At 48.0% G+C, this 19,520-nt stretch overlaps 2 protein-coding genes across 16 annotated transcripts in view; one reads left to right on the forward strand and one right to left on the reverse strand.

Moving 5' to 3' along the window:
- Positions 1 to 16,906, forward strand: part of myo6a (myosin VIa) — a 67,259-nt gene extending 50,353 nt beyond the window's left edge. Inside the window, exons 21-36 of one of the 8 annotated variants that reach the window (XM_056427467.1) lie at positions 734 to 864; positions 940 to 1,017; positions 1,125 to 1,254; positions 1,842 to 1,932; positions 3,477 to 3,627; positions 6,656 to 6,864; positions 8,359 to 8,437; positions 8,829 to 9,001; positions 9,351 to 9,389; positions 9,923 to 9,958; positions 10,568 to 10,606; positions 11,468 to 11,571; positions 12,490 to 12,621; positions 12,819 to 12,845; positions 14,291 to 14,509; positions 15,850 to 16,906. In XM_056427467.1, the coding sequence (XP_056283442.1) occupies positions 734 to 864; positions 940 to 1,017; positions 1,125 to 1,254; positions 1,842 to 1,932; positions 3,477 to 3,627; positions 6,656 to 6,864; positions 8,359 to 8,437; positions 8,829 to 9,001; positions 9,351 to 9,389; positions 9,923 to 9,958; positions 10,568 to 10,606; positions 11,468 to 11,571; positions 12,490 to 12,621; positions 12,819 to 12,845; positions 14,291 to 14,509; positions 15,850 to 16,049 (1,838 nt within the window). In that variant the 3' untranslated portion in view covers positions 16,050 to 16,906. Of the gene's footprint in view, positions 1 to 662; positions 865 to 939; positions 1,018 to 1,124; positions 1,255 to 1,392; positions 1,817 to 1,841; positions 1,933 to 3,476; positions 3,628 to 6,655; positions 6,865 to 8,358; positions 8,438 to 8,828; positions 9,002 to 9,350; positions 9,390 to 9,922; positions 9,959 to 10,567; positions 10,607 to 11,467; positions 11,572 to 12,489; positions 12,622 to 12,818; positions 12,846 to 14,290; positions 14,510 to 15,849 lie in introns of those variants that run through there. The other 7 variants (XM_056427469.1, XM_056427470.1, XM_056427471.1 and 4 more) reach the window with 7 other exon arrangements.
- The window catches only part of LOC130202147 (titin), a 36,779-nt gene continuing 33,771 nt past the window's right edge, over positions 16,513 to 19,520 (reverse strand). For all 8 annotated transcript variants that reach the window (XM_056427461.1, XM_056427463.1, XM_056427459.1 and 5 more), the window contains 2 exons: positions 17,588 to 17,650; positions 16,513 to 17,192 (listed from right to left, as the gene is read on the reverse strand). In XM_056427461.1, the coding sequence (XP_056283436.1) occupies positions 17,617 to 17,650 (34 nt within the window). In that variant the 3' untranslated portion in view covers positions 16,513 to 17,192; positions 17,588 to 17,616. The remainder of the gene's footprint in view (positions 17,193 to 17,587; positions 17,651 to 19,520) is intronic.

Below are 19,520 nucleotides of genomic sequence, written 5' to 3' on the forward strand. Positions count from 1 at the left end.
TGAGGACATAGGAACATGAGGACATAGGAACATGAGGACATGAGAACATAGGAACATGAGGACATAGGAACATGAGAACATAGGAACATGAGGACATATGAACATGAGAACATAGGAACATGAGAACATGAGGACATAGGAACGTGAGGACATAGGAACATGAGGACATGAGAAGATAGGAACATGAGGACATAGGAACATGAGGACATGAGAACATAGGGACATGAGAACATGAGGACATAGGAACATGAGGACAGTCACTTAAATCCATTAAGTCACTTAATGGTTTTCATACGGGGAAAATCTGTCAAATACTACTTCACCCCCGGATTGATCACACCATCAGCTGTAAAGAAGTTAAAGGATGGAGGGATGGATAGAGAGAAGGATGGATGACTAGATGGAGAGAAGGATGGATGGATGACTAGATGGAGAGAAGGATGGATGGATACTTTATTAACCCAGGGGACATGTTTTCACTGCAGCAGCATTTAAAGGAAAGCAATACAAATGGAAAAAAAACGCAATATATATATAAAAATCATCTGCAGTTCAAGCTGCAGACATTTATTGATGTTCTTTATGACAATAAGTGGCGTTCTGTTAATACACTGCGGCAGGTCGGGTCCTGGTTGCCGTGGTGATGACTGTGTTCTCCTCAGGCATGGTGTCGGTGCTGGACCTGGTGCAGGGCGGGTCCTGGTTGCCGTGGTGATGACTGTGTTCTCCTCAGGCATGGTGTCGGTGCTGGACCTGATGCAGGGCGGCTTCCCGTCCCGCGCTCCGTTCCACGAGCTCTACAACATGTACCAGCAGTACATGCCGCCCAAGCTCACGCGCCTCGACCCGCGCCTCTTCTGCAAGGTCGGTGCTCGCCGCCCTCGGGTCCTCGGGTCCTCGGCCCGCCTTCTCTGACGCCGCTCCGCCTTCTCCCCGCAGGCCTTGTTCAAAGCTCTGGGGCTGAACGAGAACGACTACAAGTTCGGCCTGACCCGAGTGTTCTTCAGGCCCGGCAAGGTGAGCAACCTCTGACTAGTGTCGAGTTAATCCACGATGCCAGGAAGAGGTCGGGTGAATGGACCACCTCGTGCTCTGGCCTCTGACCTCTGACCTCTGGCTCTCAGTTTAAGGAGTTCGACCAGATCATGAAGTCTGACCCGGACCACCTGGCGGAGCTGGTGAAGAAGGTCAACACGTGGCTCCTCCACAGCCGCTGGAAGAAGGTCCAGTGGTGCTCGCTGTCCGTCATCAAGCGTAAGCCACGCCTCTTCTGGTGGTTCCCACGGGGACGGGGGGGTGGGGGCGGGGCTTAAGAGATCTGGACACGTTGGTTAACGGTGGCTTCACTGTATGTCTCTTCATATTTACTCTTCTTCTTCTTCTTCTCTTCAGATCTACTTCTTCTTTTTCTTCTTCTTCTCTTCAGATCTACTTCTTCTTTTTCTTCTTCTCTTCAGATCTACTTCTTTTTCTTCTTCTTCTCTCCAGATCTTTTTGTTCTTGTTCTTGTTCTTGTTCTCCATCTTCTGATCACATCACCTGGGAGGCTCCTCAGGGTCCTAGAGTCCCTCCTCACAGCAGACATGTTGAAAAGGCTTTAAAGGCCTTCACACGCTCCATGTCGGGCTTTTATTGTGAAAGGTACGAGCAGCAGGTAGACTGTCTACTGACTCTGGATGGCTGATGCCTTCATGATGCTGATTCACGCTTTGTGTGACAGTACTTTACACTGGAGGCATCTGACTTCCTGTCTGTCTGTGTGACTTCCTGTCTGTCTGTGTGACTTCCTGTCTGTCTGTGTGACTTCCTGTCTGTCTGTCTGACTTCCTGTCTGTCTGCAGTGAAGAACAAGATCCTGTACCGGACCAGCGCCTGTATCAAGATGCAGAAGACGGTCCGGATGTGGCTCTGCAGGAGGAAACACAAGCCTCGGTGAGGCTCCTCCCCCTCCTCCTCTTCTTCATTATCTGCCACTTTCACAGCTCAGCAGTGTCAGTCTGCCTGCACTGACACACACTCACTCACACACACACTCACTCTCACACACACACACACACACACACACACACACTCTCACACACACTCACACACACACACACACACACACACACACTCTCTCACACACACACACTCTCACACACACACTCTCTCACACACACACTCTCACACACACACTCACACACACTCACTCACTCACACACAGAAACGCTGGGCGATGCAGCTCTGCTTATTACCTCAGATATTTGGTAATAAACATCAGGACCCGAGGGGGGGGGGAAGAGGAGGAGGAGGAGGAGTTAAGGGGAGGAGTCACAACATGAGCTCATAGAGGTCAAATGACTCTTCTCTGACGTTAAGGGGAGGAGTCACATGAGCTCATGGAGGTCACATGACTCTTCCCCGCTGACTGAGTTGAAGTTGGAGTCTGAAGAGAGAAACAAACCTCATTTCATTCTGTCAATCATTCGCTTTGCGTCTGCTGCCAAAGACCAAAAAGTAATGATGCCTTCAGGTTCCTCTATCGGGCGTGTTACTCTCACCTTCCAAATGGTAACGGCTCTGGAGAGGGGGGGGGGGTAGTTTTAACTTATTGGACAGAAAACAACAAACACATTTCTGACATTTACGAATCTTAAACTGAAAAATATTCTAGCTTTAAATATGCAGAAGAAAAAGATGTTTTCATCATAAAACAACAACAGAGGCATTATAAAACAAACTCTCATTTAAAGAGTTACAATTCTGAAAAAGAATTATTGAGAGGATGTAATAATGATGGACACCAGAGCACTGGAAACCAGTTGCATTGTGGGAAGTGCAGGACCCAGTGTTCCTGTGTGTGTGTGTGTCTCTGTGTGTGTGTGTCTCTGTGTGTGTGTGTCTCTCTGTGTGTCTCTGTGTGTGTGTCTCTGTGTGTCTCTCTCTCTGTGTGTGTGTGTCTCTGTGTGTCTCTCTCTGTGTGTGTGTGTCTCTGTGTGTCTCTGTGTGTCTCTCTCTGTGTGTGTGTGTGTGTCTCTGTGTGTGTGTGTCTCTGTGTGTCTCTCTCTCTGTGTGTGTCTCTCTGTGTGTCTCTGTGTGTCTCTGTGTGTGTGTCTCTGTGTGTGTGTCTCTGTGTGTCTCTGTGTGTCTCTGTGTGTGTCTCTGTGTGTCTCTGTGTGTGTGTCTCTGTGTGTCTCTCTGTGTGTGTGTGTCTCTGTGTCTCTGTGTGTGTGTCTCTGTGTGTCTCTCTGTGTGTCTCTGTGTGTCTCTCTCTCTGTGTGTGTGTGTGTGTGTCTCTGTGTGTGTGTGTCTCTGTGTGTCTCTCTCTCTGTGTGTGTCTCTCTGTGTGTCTCTCTGTGTGTCTCTATGTGTGTGTGTCTCTGTGTGTCTCTGTGTGTCTCTGTGTGTCTCTCTGTGTGTCTCTGTGTGTGTGTGTCTCTGTGTGTCTCTCTCTGTGTGTGTGTGTGTGTGTGTGTCTCTGTGTGTCTCTCTCTCAGCATTGACGGGCTGGTGAAGGTGCGTCTCCTGAAGCAGAGGATGAGCCGCTTCACGGAGGTGGTGGTGGGTCTGAAGGAGGGCCAGCAGGAGATGAGCCAGCAGGTCCAGCAGCTGGAGGCGGCCATCGACGCCCTGGTGGCCAGAATCAAGGTGAGCGGCTCTGACCTCTGACCTCGGTGCGTCCTCGGGGGGGGGGGGGGGGGGGGGGTTAGGGTCCCAAAAGAAAAGAAAAGAAAGTAGGATTCCCATCTGTTTTCTGACTGAGACACCTCCTGTCAGTGAGTGATGGGCGGCATGAAATCAAACCACCGGAGCAGTTTGACAGATCCACGACACAACATATGTTTATTTATATATATATATATATAATGTTTATATAACTTGATATATACAGGACTGTCTCAGAAAATTAGAATATTGTGATAAAGTTCTTTATTTTCTGTAATGCAATTAAAAAAACAAAAATGTCATGCATTCTGGATTCATTACAAATCAACTGAAATATTGCAAGCCTTTTATTCTTTTAATATTGCTGATTATGGCTTACAGCTTAAGAAAACTCAAATATCCTATCTCTAAATATTAGAATATCATGAAAAAGTATACTAGTAGGGTATTAAACAAATCACTTGAATCGTCTAATTAACTCGAAACACCTGCAAGGGTTTCCTGAGCCTTGAAAAACACTCAGCTTGGTTCAGTAAACTAAATCACAAGTATGGGGAAGACTGCGGATCTGACTGCTGTCCAGAGGACCATCATTGACACCCTCCATCAGGAGGGTAAGACACTAAAGAAGTTTCTCAAAGAGCAAGCTGTTCACAGAGTGCAGTTTCAAAGCACATCCACAAAAAGTCTGTTGGAAGGTGTTGGTCCACTGTGTTTCATCAAGTCCAGAGTAAATGTAGCTGTGTACCAAGAGATTTTAGAGCACTACATGCTTCCGTCTGCTGAAAAGCTCTATGGAGATGAGGATTTCATTTTCCAGCATGATCTGGCACCTGCCCACAGTGCCAAAACCACCAGTAACTGGTGTACTGACCATGGCATTACTGTCCTCGATTGGCCTGCCAATTCCCCTGACCTGAACCCCATAGAGAATGTGTGGGGTATTATGAAGAAGAAGCTGAAAGACACCAGACCCAACAATGCAAATGAGCTAAAGGCCGCTATTGAAGCATCCTGGGCATCCATAAACCCTCAGCAATGCCACAGGCTGATTGCCTCCATGCCACGCCGCATTGATGCAGTAATCCGTGCAAAAGGATTCCCAACCAAGTACTGAGTGCATTAATGGACATTTTCAAATGTTTGATTTTGTTTTGCTGTTATAAATCTTTTTATTAACTTGGTCTGAGGAAATATTCTAATTTTATGAGATAGGATTTTAGAGTTTTCTTAAGCTGTAAGCCATAATCAGCAATATTAAAAGAATAAAAGGCTTGCAATATTTCAGTTGATTTGTAATGAATCCAGAATGCATGACATTTTTGTTTTTTTAATTGCATTACAGAAAATAAAGAACTTTATCACAATATTCTAATTTTCTGAGACAGTCCTGTAATGTGGACAAATGAGGAGAAGACTTGAAACTAGAGATTGAGACATAAACTTTACTGAGGGAATACATCAAGAGAAGTATAGACTTCTATACAACCAGAGGAGTCGCCCCCTGGTGGTCAGGAGAGAGAATGCAGCTTTAACACATGAAGCATAGACTTCTATACAACCGGATGTTGTCTCCTGATTGAGAGGCAACGAGCTGTGTTTCACATGATGCTCCTGAAAGCAGAATAGTTTTTAGCTGTCGGAGTGAAAGCGGTTCCAGTGACAGACGATGTATTTAAATCTTCATCTGTCAGGAGACGGCGACACATTCCCCTCCTCAGGTTTCACAACGCCCCGTTCCCCCGCTGACGCCTGAACACACCGTGACGGTGACCTGTGAGGTGGAGTGTCGAAGGTTTATGATTTAAACAAAGTGCAGATCGACGCCGTGGTCCTCATGGTCACAGCAAGAGGTTCACACGATGATGACTTCCTGAGCAAAACGAGGTAGCGAGCGCACAGAGATATTTTGAAAACACAAATTTCATAAATGTTTTTAAGACTAAAAAACATGCATCTTTTTATAACACCAACATTTGTAAAACAAAGATTTTTCGAAATTTTAAAATTCTGAAATCATTTTTTCAACACATAAATAAATAAGTAAATAAAGTGCTCCGGTCACAGCGCGGCGGAAGTCATTCTCTTCATTGTTTTCTGATCATTCGGTTCATAAGAAATGAAGCTGACGTTGTTTACATGTCTTGTTTCTCTCTTTAAGAGGAAAGAAAGATTATCGCTCAACCGGCTCAGCTGTTAGAGCATCTGAAGAGAAGGAGAGGGGAGAGGGGAGAGGAGAGAGGGGAGAGGAGAGAGGGGAGAGCGGAGGAGAGGAGAGAGGAGGAGAGACTCAATGCAGCCAGACTTAACACCAGCAGGAGACATGGCATCAAATATTCATATTCTATCTAAAATACAAATAAAGGTGAAGCTGGAGATATAAATGCTCGTGATGAGCTCTGAGCTCCACCCTGTGACGGCTGCAGAGATCTTTGAGTCTCTTTGTCTCTTTCAAGGACACTCGATGAGTCCTTCATGGCTCCTCTGCTTCAAGGTCTCTGGAACACTACGGAGCCCCGGAGGGGACACACGGAGATAAATAAGCAAACACTTAATTATGTACATTATATCAGTGTGTATATATTTATTTATACATATATTATTCATATATTTATTTATAAATATTTTGTTTTTGTTTATATTTATGTATATATTTATATATATAAACAAATATATATATATATTATTCATATATGTATGTATTAATTAAAATGTATATATATATATTTATTTAGAGAGCCAGGACTTTCTCTGCAGTGCACCTGTTTCAACTGAGTCAAATTAATTATTAGCTTGCAGAGCAACATTAGTTGCTAACTCATCACAAATGAAATCCTCCTAGCAACTAGATGTGAAAGCGCCTCGTCGGCACATCGCCGGAGCCCTCCATGTCCTCGTTAATTGCCTTCACTAATAATAAAGAGTTATAATGAGTTGTGATGAATACACAATGAAGGCCTCTACATCCAGAGCCCGGTGACATCACTGCTCTTCTTCTTCTGTCCTCCAGAGCACCGTCATGACCCGGATGGACATCGACCACGAGCACCGGGCCCTGGTGACCCGGTCGGAGCAGCTGCTCACCGCCATGCAGGACAAGAAGAAGGAGGAGGAGGAGCGCGAGCGGCTGCAGCGCATCGAGGAGGAGATGCAGCGCGAGAGGACGAGGAGGGAGGAGGAGGAGCAGCGCCGCCAGCAGGACGAGGAGGACCGGAGGCTGTGAGTGGGGGGGTCAAAGGTCAAACACTGATCACTCAGGTCACATGGCAAAGACCATTCATTATTATAGGTGGTGTAGTCATACAGGTGGTGTCATGTGGTGTAGTCATACAGGTGGTGTCATGTGGTGTAGTCATACAGGTGGTGTCATGTGGTGTAGTCATACAGGTGGTGTCATGTGGTGTAGTCATACAGGTGGTGTCATGTGGTGTAGTCATACAGGTGGTGTAATGTGGTGTAGTCCTAAAGGTGGTGTAATGTGGTGTAGTCATACAGGTGGTGTAGTGAGACGTAGTCATACAGGTGGTGTAATGTGGTGTAGTCATACAGGTGGTGTAATGTGGTCATAAAGGTGGTGTAGTGAGACGTAGTCATACAGGTGGTGTAATGTGGTGTAGTCATACAGGTGGTGTAATGTGGTGTAGTCCTAAAGGTGGTGTAATGTGGTGTAGTCATACAGGTGGTGTAATGTGGTGTAGTCATACAGGTGGTGTAATGTGGTGTAGTCATACAGGTGGTGTAATGTGGTGTATTCATACAGGTGATGTCATGTGGTGTAGTCATACAGGTGGTGTAATGTGGTGTAGTCATACAGGTGGTGTAATGTGGTCATAAAGGTGGTGTAGTGAGACGTAGTCATACAGGTGGTGTAGTGTGGTGTAGTGCTAAAGGTGGTGTAATGTGGTGTAGTCATACAGGTGGTGTAATGTGGTGTAGTCATACAGGTGGTGTAGTGAGACGTAGTCATACAGGTGGTGTAGTCATATAGGTGGTGTAATGTGGTCATAAAGGTGGTGTAGTGAGACATAGTCATACAGGTGGTGTAATGTGGTGTAGTCATACAGGTGGTGTAATGTGGTGTAGTCCTAAAGGTGGTGTAATGTGGTGTAGTCATACAGGTGGTGTAATGTGGTGTAGTCATACAGGTGGTGTAATGTGGTGTAGTCATACAGGTGGTGTAATGTGGTGTAGTCATACAGGTGGTGTCATATGGTGTAGTCCTAAAGGTGGTGTAATGTGGTGTAGTCATACAGGTGGTGTAGTCATACAGGTGGTGTAATGTGGTGTCATAAAGGTGGTGTAATGTGGTGTAGTCATACAGGTGGTGTAATGTGGTGTCATAAAGGTGGTGTAATGTGGTGTAGTCATACAGGTGGTGTAATGTGGTGTAGTCATACAGGTGGTGTAATGTGGTGTAGTCATACAGGTGGTGTAATGTGGTGTAGTCATACAGGTGGTGTAATGTGGTGTAGTCATACAGGTGGTGTAGTGTAACCAAACTTGTTTGAGAAGTTGAAACTTTCAGTTTATTTAGAATAATAATTACATTTATTTTGGGTTAAATGCCAAAATGCATTCAGCTCATCGAGAAACGCTGAGTCTTCCTCGAGGAGGAGGAGGAGGAGGAGGCTGATGGTGTTTCACTTCACTAATCTCTTTATTTCTCCATTTGTCTCATCTGTAACTTTCTCTCTCGTTTCTTCCCTCCATCAGGAAAGCAGAGATGGAGCTGAAGAGGAAGCAGGAAGAGGAGGAGAGGAAGAGGAGGGACGAGGAGGAGAGGAAGATGCAGGTTGGTGTTGCGTCCTGCACAGAGAGAGAGAGAGAGCTCTAAGGGAAGCTCTCTCTCCCTTAAAGCTTGAGGGGCGAGAGCGTAGAGCATCCATTGTTCTGCTCTGCCGGCTCCCTCCTGGCAGCCGGCTAGAGGAGCCGGCTCCCTCCTGGCAGCCGGCTAGAGGAGCCGGCTCCCTCCTGGCAGCCGGCTAGAGGAGCCGGCTCCCTCCTGGCAGCTGGCTAGAGGAGCCGGCTCCCTCCTGGCAGCCGGCTTGAGGAGCCGGCTCCCTCCTGGCAGCTGGCTAGAGGAGCCGGCTCCCTCCTGGCAGCTGGCTAGAGGAGCCGGCTCCTCCGTGAGGGAACATGTGTCTCCGGGCGGCGCAGCAGGGGGTTGATGGCTCTGTGTTCAGGTGGAGATGGAGGTGGAGATGGAGGTGCAGCTGCAGGCGGAGCGGGAGGAGGACGTGTCTCGGCAGGCCGTCCATGAGCAGGAGAGGAGGGACAGGGAGCTGGCGCTGAGGATCGCCAAGAGCGAGTCCGAGCTCATCCCCGAGGAGGTGCAGAGCGACGCCAGCCTGCGCAGGTAACCCAGAACTCATGTGTGGGCACCTTGAGGGTGGTCCAGTCCATTGGTCCAGTCCAGTGGTCCAGTCCATTGGTCCAGTCCAGTGGTCCAGTCCAATGGACCAATGGTCCAGTCCAATGGTCCAGTCCATTGGTCCAGTCCATTGGTCCAGTGTGTTGGTACTCTCCCAGTTTGAGGGTTTGACTCTCGCTCAGCGTTCTCTCTCAACTCATGGAATGTTTCACGAGGCTGAAGCCGAGAGGAACGGCGTGTTGCATCACTTCCTGTTGCTCCGGTCAGCAGCGTCCTCTCATTAAAATGCGTCTGTGTTTAACCTTCTTCTTCTTTGTTTTGTTGTCCCTCCCAGTAACGGCTCCTCAGGTCCATCGTCCCCAGAGAGAGCAGCGTAAGAACCGGCGATTTAACCCTTTAATTTAATCCCAAATCCCGTCTGACCTTTGAACCCTTAACAAACCCTGCATGCTGTAACACGGAGACCAGAACCTCTGAGTGTCCTCAAAGAACCGGTTTGACTCGACGCCTGATCAGTTCATCAGAGCTCATCAGAGAGAGCTTCAGAGTCAAACGATCCTTTGAGGACACATCTAAATAAAGCTTTTAGTCGACATCCATGAGCTATAAATCAATCACCTCCTCCTGATCAGAGGATCAATCACCTCCTCCTGATTAGAGGATCAATCACCTCCTCCTGATCAGAGGATCAAGCACCTCCTCCTGATCAGAGGATCAATCACCTCCTCCTGATCAGAGGATCAAGCACCTCCTCCTGATCAGAGGATCAATCACCTCCTGATAAGAGGATCAATCACCTCCTCCTGATCAGAGGATCAATCACCTCCTCCTGATAAGAGGATCAATCACCTCCTCCTGGACTAGTTCTTTGTCTCCGTCTTGTAATCCTTAATCTTCTGTTTGCAGCTCTGCTGGAACCACAAGGCTCAAGAGCTTAACCATGTAGGTCCTCCCTCTCCCTCTCTCTCTCTCTCTCTCTCTCTCTCTCTCTCTCACTTTCACCCACTCTCTCTCACTCTCTCACTCTCTCACTTTCACCCTCTCTCACTCTCTCACCCAGGAGGCAGCAGTAGAGGTTCAGATAGAGGGGCTGTGCAGCGTTGCATTCTGGGATGTTTAGAGCTCAGTTATTAATGATTAGCATATTCCTCCCAGTGTTCCGTGTCATGGTAACTAGCCGGGTTAGTTCTGTGTGGGACCAGAACATTCTCCACACTGCTTCACAGTAGCTCCGTCAGGCGATGACGTCGTCTCTGTAGGTAAATGATTTACAGTTTATGAAGTCAACTTTATAATAAAACATCCAAAGCTCCATGTAGTTATCTATAATCTCACAGTCGGAGTGACTTAAGATGTGCTTATAAAAACTTCTCCTGAATACATTCATTCACATCTTTTTGGAGGAATCGTAAAACACATGGAGTCGACTCTCCTCCTTTCCTTGTCTCCTTTCCTAAAGCCCTCCTTCCTCCTCACCAGTGTGTATGTGCAGTACTTTGTGTTCTCCTAATCCAGCATACTAACTTAAACTGGCGACGCGGTGCTTTTTAGGGAGGAAATGGCCAAAGAGATGTCGGAGCTGCTGGCGAGGTGGGTAGCGTGCGCTCGACTGAACCGACCAATCAGCACTCAGTCCTCCTGATCACATGACGCAGACCATGATGTGTTGAGGATCATAATCTGACTCAGTCTGACTCTTCTGATCCTTTTATTTCTTTATTCTTTCAATATTTTTTACGCTTTACCTTTTGTCTCCTTCGTCGTCGTAGAAGCTCCTCCCCCTCAATCTGTGACTCCGCCCACATTCAAAATGCAGCAACCTAGATGGATGAGTTCCAAAAAAAAATTACTTTATTATACAAATATATATATATTTTTTTTAAAATATATATATATAATAAAATATATTTGTATATATTTTTTCAGATATAATAAAATATATATTTTTATATATATAAAGAAATATATAAAAATATTTTTGTAAATATATAATACAAAAAATATATAGAAATATATATATATATTTTTTAAATAAAAAATATAAAATCCCCCCCCCCCAAAAATGTTATATATATTTAAAAAATTGATATTTTTAAATAAATGTATATATATATTTATTTATTAAAAAATATATGAGAAAATATATATATAAAGAAATCCCGTCTTTTTGGCATCGACCCCGAGTCTTCTCCACACAGCACGCTGACGATGAGCCACACCCGTCTGCAGGCGCCATGTTTCTTGTTTCTTCTGTGGTATTCCATGATTGTCGCTCTCGGCGGCTGGAGGAACCGGTCCTAACTGGAGCGAGCAGTTAGCCCCTCCTCCTCCCGGCCGGTCCTCTTGATTGAAGTGATTAACCTCCGTTTCCGTTATTGCCGACGTTTTTCTTTTCCCACAATGCATCGCTGGACGCTCCGGGTGCCTGACTCCTCCTCCTTGTCTCGGTAGAGGTCCACAGGTCCAGGCCACCAAGGCCGCCGCCGGCGCCAAGAAGTACGAGCTGAGCAAGTGGAAGTACGCCGAGCTGCGGGACGCCATCAACACCTCGTGCGGTGAGTTCACTGACCCCTCGGCAACGCGGCGTACTTTAAAGTACCGGCGACAAACACACCCAGCGGTCACTTCTCCCACAGAGAGACACACACACACAGACACACACACACAGAGACACACACACACATACATACACACACACACACACACACACACACAGAGACACACACACACACACACAGAGACACACACACACATACACACACACACAGAGACACACACAGACACACACACACACATACATACACACACACACACACAGAGAGACACACACACACACACATACATACACACACAGAGAGACACACACACACATACATACACACACAGAGACACACACACACACACATACATACACACACAGAGACACACACAGAGACACACACACACACACACAGAGACTTGATTGTCGTGTCAGTTTGAGGACCCGTCATGAACATGGACGCCAGCGTGTTCTTGGTAACAGATATTTTAGATCTTCAGTCCCGATGAAGATGAAGATGAAGGCTCACAGCCTGAGAGGTGGCGTTGTCATGGTGACCATGGTCACCGCTTGTTTGGGGACGAACGTTTTAAAACTGCCCGTTTGGTGATTTGACCGTCTTTGATTTCGCCCATCGGCATGTTGTTTGACTTCTATACAACCAGAGGAGTCGCCCCCTGGTGGTCAGGAGAGATAATGCAGCTTTAACACATGAAGCATATACTTCTATACAACCAGAGGAGTCTCCCCCTGGTGGTCAGGAGAGATAATGCAGCTTTAACACATGAAGCATAGACTTCTATACAACCAGAGGAGTCGCCCCCTGGTGGTCAGGAGAGAGAATGCAGCTCTAACTCATGAAGCATAGACTTCTATACAACCCGAGTGGCCCCCTGGTGGTCAGGTGGTGGTGATGCTCTCCGGTCTCCTCCAGACATCGAGCTGCTGGCCGCCTGCAGAGAGGAGTTCCACCGCCGGCTGAAGGTTTACCACGCCTGGAAGTCCAAGAACAAGAAGAGGAACACGGACACGGAGCAGCGAGCGCCCAAAAGTGTCACCGACTACGGTACGGAGACACACTTCCTGTTCCTGTTAGCTTAGCATATCTTGTAGTTTCTTTCCTTTTTACTGCATTCCTTCTCCTATTGTAACCGGGCCGATGTTCCTAAGTCTTATTTTCAGAAACATGTTTTCACCTTTTTTAACCGCAGCTAATCACTTCCTGTCTCACGTGTTGCATCACTTCCTGTGAAACACTTTCAGGTGGAGCTCCTCCGGTGAACAAAGCATGTAAGTGGTCCTCCAGTGTGACGCTACTAATGGCAGAGCTACCCCCCCCCCCCTCTTTACTAACCCCCCCACCCTCCCAACATGGCTGCTCCTCATGGGATCACTTCTTCTTGCTTGTGCTCGTTCAGCTTCCTCACAGCTGCAGCCAATCACAGCGGCTGTGGGCGTCGGCTTGAGGCCGTGTTTCATCTGGAGGACGGAGAGACGACTCACGAGTTCAGGGTTTAGACTTTGTTCAAGAAGTCTGACTTCAGGTCCTCAGGTCCGGTCCTGGAGCTAGTCTTCATGGGGTCAGGCCCCCTTGTGGTTCCCATCAGCCCTAGAACCTCAAAGAGCTCTGGACCCTCAACGAGTCGCTCACGGAGAACCTGAGAACGCGGGAGTCGAGTTCAAGGACATCCCGTGCATCTCAGCTTCTAAAGACACAAACAGCCTGGTTCCTGTTCGTGATGAAGACGACGCTCAGAGAAAACCACGGAGGCCTGAACAGGGTCCTCCCCTATCTCCTCCTCCTCCTCCTCCTCCCCCTCCTCCTCCTCCTCACCTATCTCCTCCCCCTCCTCCTCCTCCGTCTCGGTGGATCTTTGTCACGCTGCACTTTAAAGAAAGATGGAAACCCAATTTGTTGAATGTTTAATATTCATGAACATCTGGCACGCTTCATGTCTCCTCCCCCGCTCCTCGTCCCCCCCCCCTCCTCGTCCTCCTCATCCCTCCTCATCCCCCCCCTCCTCCTCATCCCCTCGTCCCCCCTTGTCCTCCTCGTTCCCCTCCTCCCCCATGCCCCCTCCTCATCCTCCCCGCCCTCGTCCCCCTCGTCCCCTCGTCCCCCTCCTCCTCCTCCTCCTCCCCTCCTCATCCCCCCTCGTCCTCCTCCCCCCCCCCCCCTCTGAGAGCATCAGCATGAGCTTCTTCCAGGTTGTTTTGGTGAAGCTGTTCTTTATTAACACTCGTTAGCTCTGGACTCGCGTGTCTTTATGCTAAGCTAACAGCTAACTGGCTTTCAGTGAACATGTCCACTCTTCAGTTTTAAGACCCGATGAAGACGAGGAAACATTTAATATAATAAATAACAATAGAGATGAAACCAGGTTAACTTCTACACACACACACACACACACATGAATGAGAAGAAACTGGAACGTCCCAGTGTCACCTAAACGCAGCAAACCAACGGTTTTAATTACAATCAACACACTTTTATAACTTTTGTAACATTTAAAAAACTCTCTTATAACTCTTTTATAACTCTTAACTCTCTTATAACTCTTTTACGACTCTTATAACTCTTTTACGACTCTGTTTCAGACGTAGCTCCCAGGAGGATCAACAGGAAGGAGGCTGACGGAGTTTCACCTCCTTCCTCTAACTCGCTGATTGTAAACACGCTCCACCTGGAGGAAGACGCCTGACCTTTGTTTGTTTGTTTGTTTGTCAACGAGCAGCGCAGCAGAACCCGGCTCCGCCCATCCCGGCGCGGCAGTACGAGGTGGCGATGAACCGGCAGCAGCGCTACTTCCGCATCCCGTTCATCCGCCCGGGCGACCAGTACAAAGACCCCCAGAGCAAGAAGAAAGGCTGGTGGTACGCACACTTCGACGGGCCCTGGATCGCCCGGCAGATGGAGCTCCACCCGGACAAGCACCCCATCGTCCTGGTGGCAGGTCGGTACCGGAGGGGGGTTCCCAGAGAAGGCCATGGTATAATATGTCTTAAAAGCTTCCCATAGAAGGTCATGGTATAATATGTATTTAAAGTCTCCCATAGAAGGTCATGGTATAATTATTCTCTTTAAAGTTTCCAATAGAGGTCATGGTATAATATGTATTTAAAGTCTCCCATAGAAGGTCATGGTATAATTATTCTCTTTAAAGTTTCCCATAGAGGTCATGGTATAATATGTATTTAAAGTCTCACATAGAAGGTCATGGTATAAGTCTTCCCTTTGAAGCTTCCCCTTTTAAAATGTCCCATAGACAGTCATGATATAATATGTATTTAAAGTCTCCCATAGACGGTCATGGTATAAGTCTTCCCTTTGAAGCTTCCCCTTTTTAAAATGTCCCATAGAAGGTCATGGTATAATTATTCTCTTTAAAGTTTCCCATAGAAGGTCATGGTATAAGTATTCACTTTAAAGTTTCCCATAAAAGGTCATGGTATAAGTATTCACTTTAAAGTTTCCCATAGAAGGTCATGGTATAATATGTATTTAAAGTCTCCCATAGAAGGTCATGGTATAAGTCTTCCCTTTAAAGTTTCCCATAGAAGGTCATGGTATAATATGTATTTAAAGTTTCCCATAGAAGGTCATGGTATAATTATTCTCTTTAAAGCTTCCGATATAAAGTCATGGTATATGTATTTCAAGCTTCCCATAGAAGGTCATGGTATAATATGTATTTAAAGTCTCCCATAGAAGGTCATGGTATAAGTCTTCCCTTTGAAGCTGCCCATAGACGGTCATGGTATAAGTCTTCCCTTTGAAGCTGCCCATAGAAGGTCATGGTATAAGTCTTCCCTTTGAAGCTGCCCATAGACGGTCATGGTATAAGTCTTCCCTTTGAAGCTGCCCATAGAAGGTCATGGTATAAGTCTTCCCTTTGAAGCTGCCCATAGACGGTCATGGTATAAGTCTTCCCTTTGAAGCTGCCCATAGACGGTCATGGTATAAGTCTTCCTTTGAAGCTGCCCATAGACGGTCATGGTATAAGTCTTCCCTTTGAAGCTGCCCATAGACGGTCATGGTATAAGTCTTCCCTTTGAAGCTGCCCATAGACGGTCATGGTATAAGTCTTCCCTTTGAAGCTGCCCATAGACGGTCATGGTATAAGTCTTCCCTTTGAAGCTGCCCATAGACGGTCATGGTATAAGTCTTCCCTTTGAAGCTGCCCATAGAAGGTCATGGTATAAGTCTTCCCTTTGAAGCTGCCCATAGACGGTCATGGTATAAGTCTTCCCTTTGAAGCTGCCCATAGACGTCCGTGTGTCCTCTGCGCTCCAGGGAAGGACGACATGGAGATGTGCGAGCTGAGCCTGGAGGAGACGGGCCTGTCCCGGAAGAGAGGAGCGGAGATCCTCCCCCGGCAGTTCGAGGAGATCTGGGACCGCTGCGGCGGGACCCAGTACCTCCGCGGCGCCATCGAGAGCCGGCAGGCGCGGCCCACCTACGCCACGGCCATGCTGCAGAGCCTGTACAAGTAGCCCCGGGCGGGGGGGGAGGGGCTTATCTCTGCAAACTAAGGGACGAATGCACCGGCGACAGAACTGCGACTCCTCCTGGTGGCCATTTTGTTTCTCCTCTGGTGGTGATTTTATTTCTTGGGTTTGGGGTTTGGGGGGGGGGGGCGTTTCTCATTGGACGCTCCGCAGAGAGATCCTGCTGAAGTTTGTTTTCCTGTAACACGTTTAACTACGAGGCCTTACTGACTCCAGGGTTTTAAGAGTAGGACTTTTATTCTTCTGATTTAGTTCCTCCCAGAACAACAACACGTGTTCCTGACTCCACGAGATCCGCTGAGCTCTAATCAGTGCTCCAACTTTATTAGTTTCCCTTTGTTGTCTTTCTGACCGAATGTAACTGGAGACCTCGTTGACTTGTTGACTCGTCTCATTTCTTCTGTGAACGCGTGAGGCTCTGGAGGTTTGATTCTTCTGTTTCTTTTGATTGATTCTTTAGTTTCTTTGAACTCGGCTCCGTGATTCTGGGCTGTTGGTCGATGTGAAACTCTTATGCAACGACATCGTCCCTCACTGCCGCGCACGTCTTCATCTCAAGGAGTTTACAGGAACGTTTAACGTCTCCGGAACTGGAACCGGGACGCTTAGGGGAGACGGAGCGTCACGCAGAGTCGCCTCCTGTTTACAGACAATCTGCCGCTCCTGCTTCAGAACGCCTGGCTGCAGAGCGGCACGTTGACGTGAAGCGGCTCGACGGAGACCCGCTTCAGGTCTCAGGGGGCCGAGCGGACTCTGGACCGGGTCTCCTCGTCTCCTCGTTCCTCACTGTCACTTTTCTAACGCTGATCTCTAACAGAATAAAACATTCCACGTGTCACTCACCGCTCTGCTGCTTCTTTCTGTCGACACACGTATGAAAGACGAGGACGACGACGTTGTTGTTGTTCAACAGTTTGTATTTTCAACTATTGATTTCAGACGAACATTAAAAATGACAATTTTCACACTTTAAAATAAGAAAAAGTCAAAATTACAGTTTGGGTCTTTTTTTCAAAAGCAGCGATAAACATTTTGAGTCTATTTACATGAAATATACACGAGAAGAACACCGGGGCCTCGTGGCGCCGCGGGGGCGCACCATGAAGACGTTCAGAGAGGCCGACATGTCTGTTTAAAAAAAAAGAAAAAACACTGAATTACTATGACCAAGTAAAAGTATGTTAATTAGTATATATATATATTTGTATAAACATTTATTTATAAAATATATATTTTATGAATAAATATATTTTTATATATTTCTTTTTCATTTATATATACATTTATATTTTATTTACTTATGTGAATTGTGTTAAAAAAATTTTAAAAAACACTGAACTACTGACAAAGGAAAAGTATATAATTTAGTATTATATTTATTTATATATGTAGATATTTTATATTTATATAAATATATATTTATTAAAGATATTTATATATAATTATAGAAATATACACATCTTTAATTTACTTATGTGAATTGTGTGTTTTTATCAAAGAGAAAACAAAGTAAAAGTTTATACCTTGTGAGGTCTTGTCAGGTGATCCATCCCTAACTGGCCAGGGGGGAGGAGCCATCTTTGTATCTAGAACAGAGAAAGGTGAAGGTGTGAGACCAGACTGGGTCTCCAAAGATACCAGGGGACCTGAATGCACCGCAGAGGGGATGAAACTACAAGAGAAGTGAACAACGGGTATCAGCTGCTGATCGGGAGAAACACACAGATCAATAAGTACAGCTCGATCATCCACCTGTCAATAAGAACAGCTACGGTCCTCTACCGATAGGAAGTCACCGTGACTCTCAGTCACTCACATTGACGTACAATGACTCATTGACTCAGTGACTCACATTGACGTACAATGACTCAGTGACTCGCATTGACTCACAATGACTCAGTGACTCACATTGACTCACAATGACTCAGTGACTCACATTGACTCACAATGATTCAGTGACTCACATTGACGTACAATGACTCATTGACTCTCAGTGACTCACATTGACGTACAATGACTCACAATGACTCACATTGACTCACAATGACTCAGTGACTCACATTGACTCAGTGACTCATTGACTCTCAGTGACTCACATTGACGTACAATGACTCATTGACTCTCAGTGACTCACATTGACGTACAATGACTCAGTGACTCACATTGACGTACAATGACTCATTGACTCTCAGTGACTCACATTGACGTACAATGACTCACATTGACGTACAATGACTCAGTGACTCACTGTAGCATGCCCGAGGCCGCCACCCGTGGGTTTCCCCCCCCAGCACCAAGGATCCGCCAGACAGCACGAGGTTTCGTTCAAAGACATGTTTTATTGGCCCACACACGACACCGAGCCGACCGCAAAACACGTGCCTCTGCTCACCTCCCTCTCCACTCGAGTGGCAGCTTTTATAAGGGTGGCCTCGGCTGCTGAGTGATTGCCAATCACCAGCACCCGAGGCCAAATCAGACACAGCTGCCACACTCCCCACCACTCGATTTAGGCTGGACTTCCCCATGAGAGCTTGGGCGGAGGAGGGCCCTGGGGACCGGACAATGCTCGGCCGGAGGGGCTCCGGGCCGACTGCTTAGGAGGTGGGGCTCTGGGGTTCGGGACGGGGACGGGAGCTGACGCCCGGGCCGGGAACGGGAGCCGGACCGCCGGAAGGAGCCGCGCAGCGGTAGCTGGTACCTCTGACAGGGCCCGGGGATCCGGAGTCGGCCCTCCACCGACGGGTCGGCTCGGGGTTCGACGGCAGCTCCGACGGGTCCTGGACCTCAGCGGTCGGCAGCTCCGACGAGTTCTGGACCTCGGGGTTCTGCAGCTCCGACGAGTCCTGGGGCTCTGGGTCCGGCAGCTCCGACGGCTCCTGGACCTCAGGGGTCGGCAGCTCCGACGGGTCCTGGGGCTCTGGGGTCGGCCGCTCCGACGGGTCCTGGACCTCGGGGGTCGGCAGCTCCGACGGGTCCTGGGGCTCTGGGGTCGGCAGCTCCGATGGCTCCTGGGGCTCTGGGTCCGGCAGCTCCGACGGCTCCTGGACCTCAGGGGTCGGCAGCTCCGACGGGTCCTGGGGCTCTGGGGTCGGCAGCTCCGACGGGTCCTGGACCTCGGGGTTCTGCCGCTCCGACGGGTCCTGGGGCTCTGGGTCCGGCAGCTCCGACGGCTCCTGGACCTCGGGTCGGCAGCTCCGACGGGTCCTGGGCCTCTGGGGTCGGCAGCTCCGACGGGTCCTGGGGCTCTGGGTCCGGCAGCTCCGACGGCTCCTGGGGCTCTGGGGTCGGCAGCTCCGACGGGTCCTGGACCTCGGGGTTCTGCAGCTCCGACGAGTCCTGGGGCTCTGGAGTCGGCAGCTCCGACGGCTCCTGGGGCTCTGGGTCCGGCAGCTCCGACGGCTCCTGGACCTCAGGGGTCGGCAGCTCCGACGGGTCCTGAGGCTCTGGGGTCGG

The sequence above is a fragment of the Pseudoliparis swirei genome, chromosome 12, assembly GCF_029220125.1.
Source record: "Pseudoliparis swirei isolate HS2019 ecotype Mariana Trench chromosome 12, NWPU_hadal_v1, whole genome shotgun sequence".
Classification (NCBI taxonomy): Eukaryota; Metazoa; Chordata; class Actinopteri; order Perciformes; family Liparidae; genus Pseudoliparis; species Pseudoliparis swirei.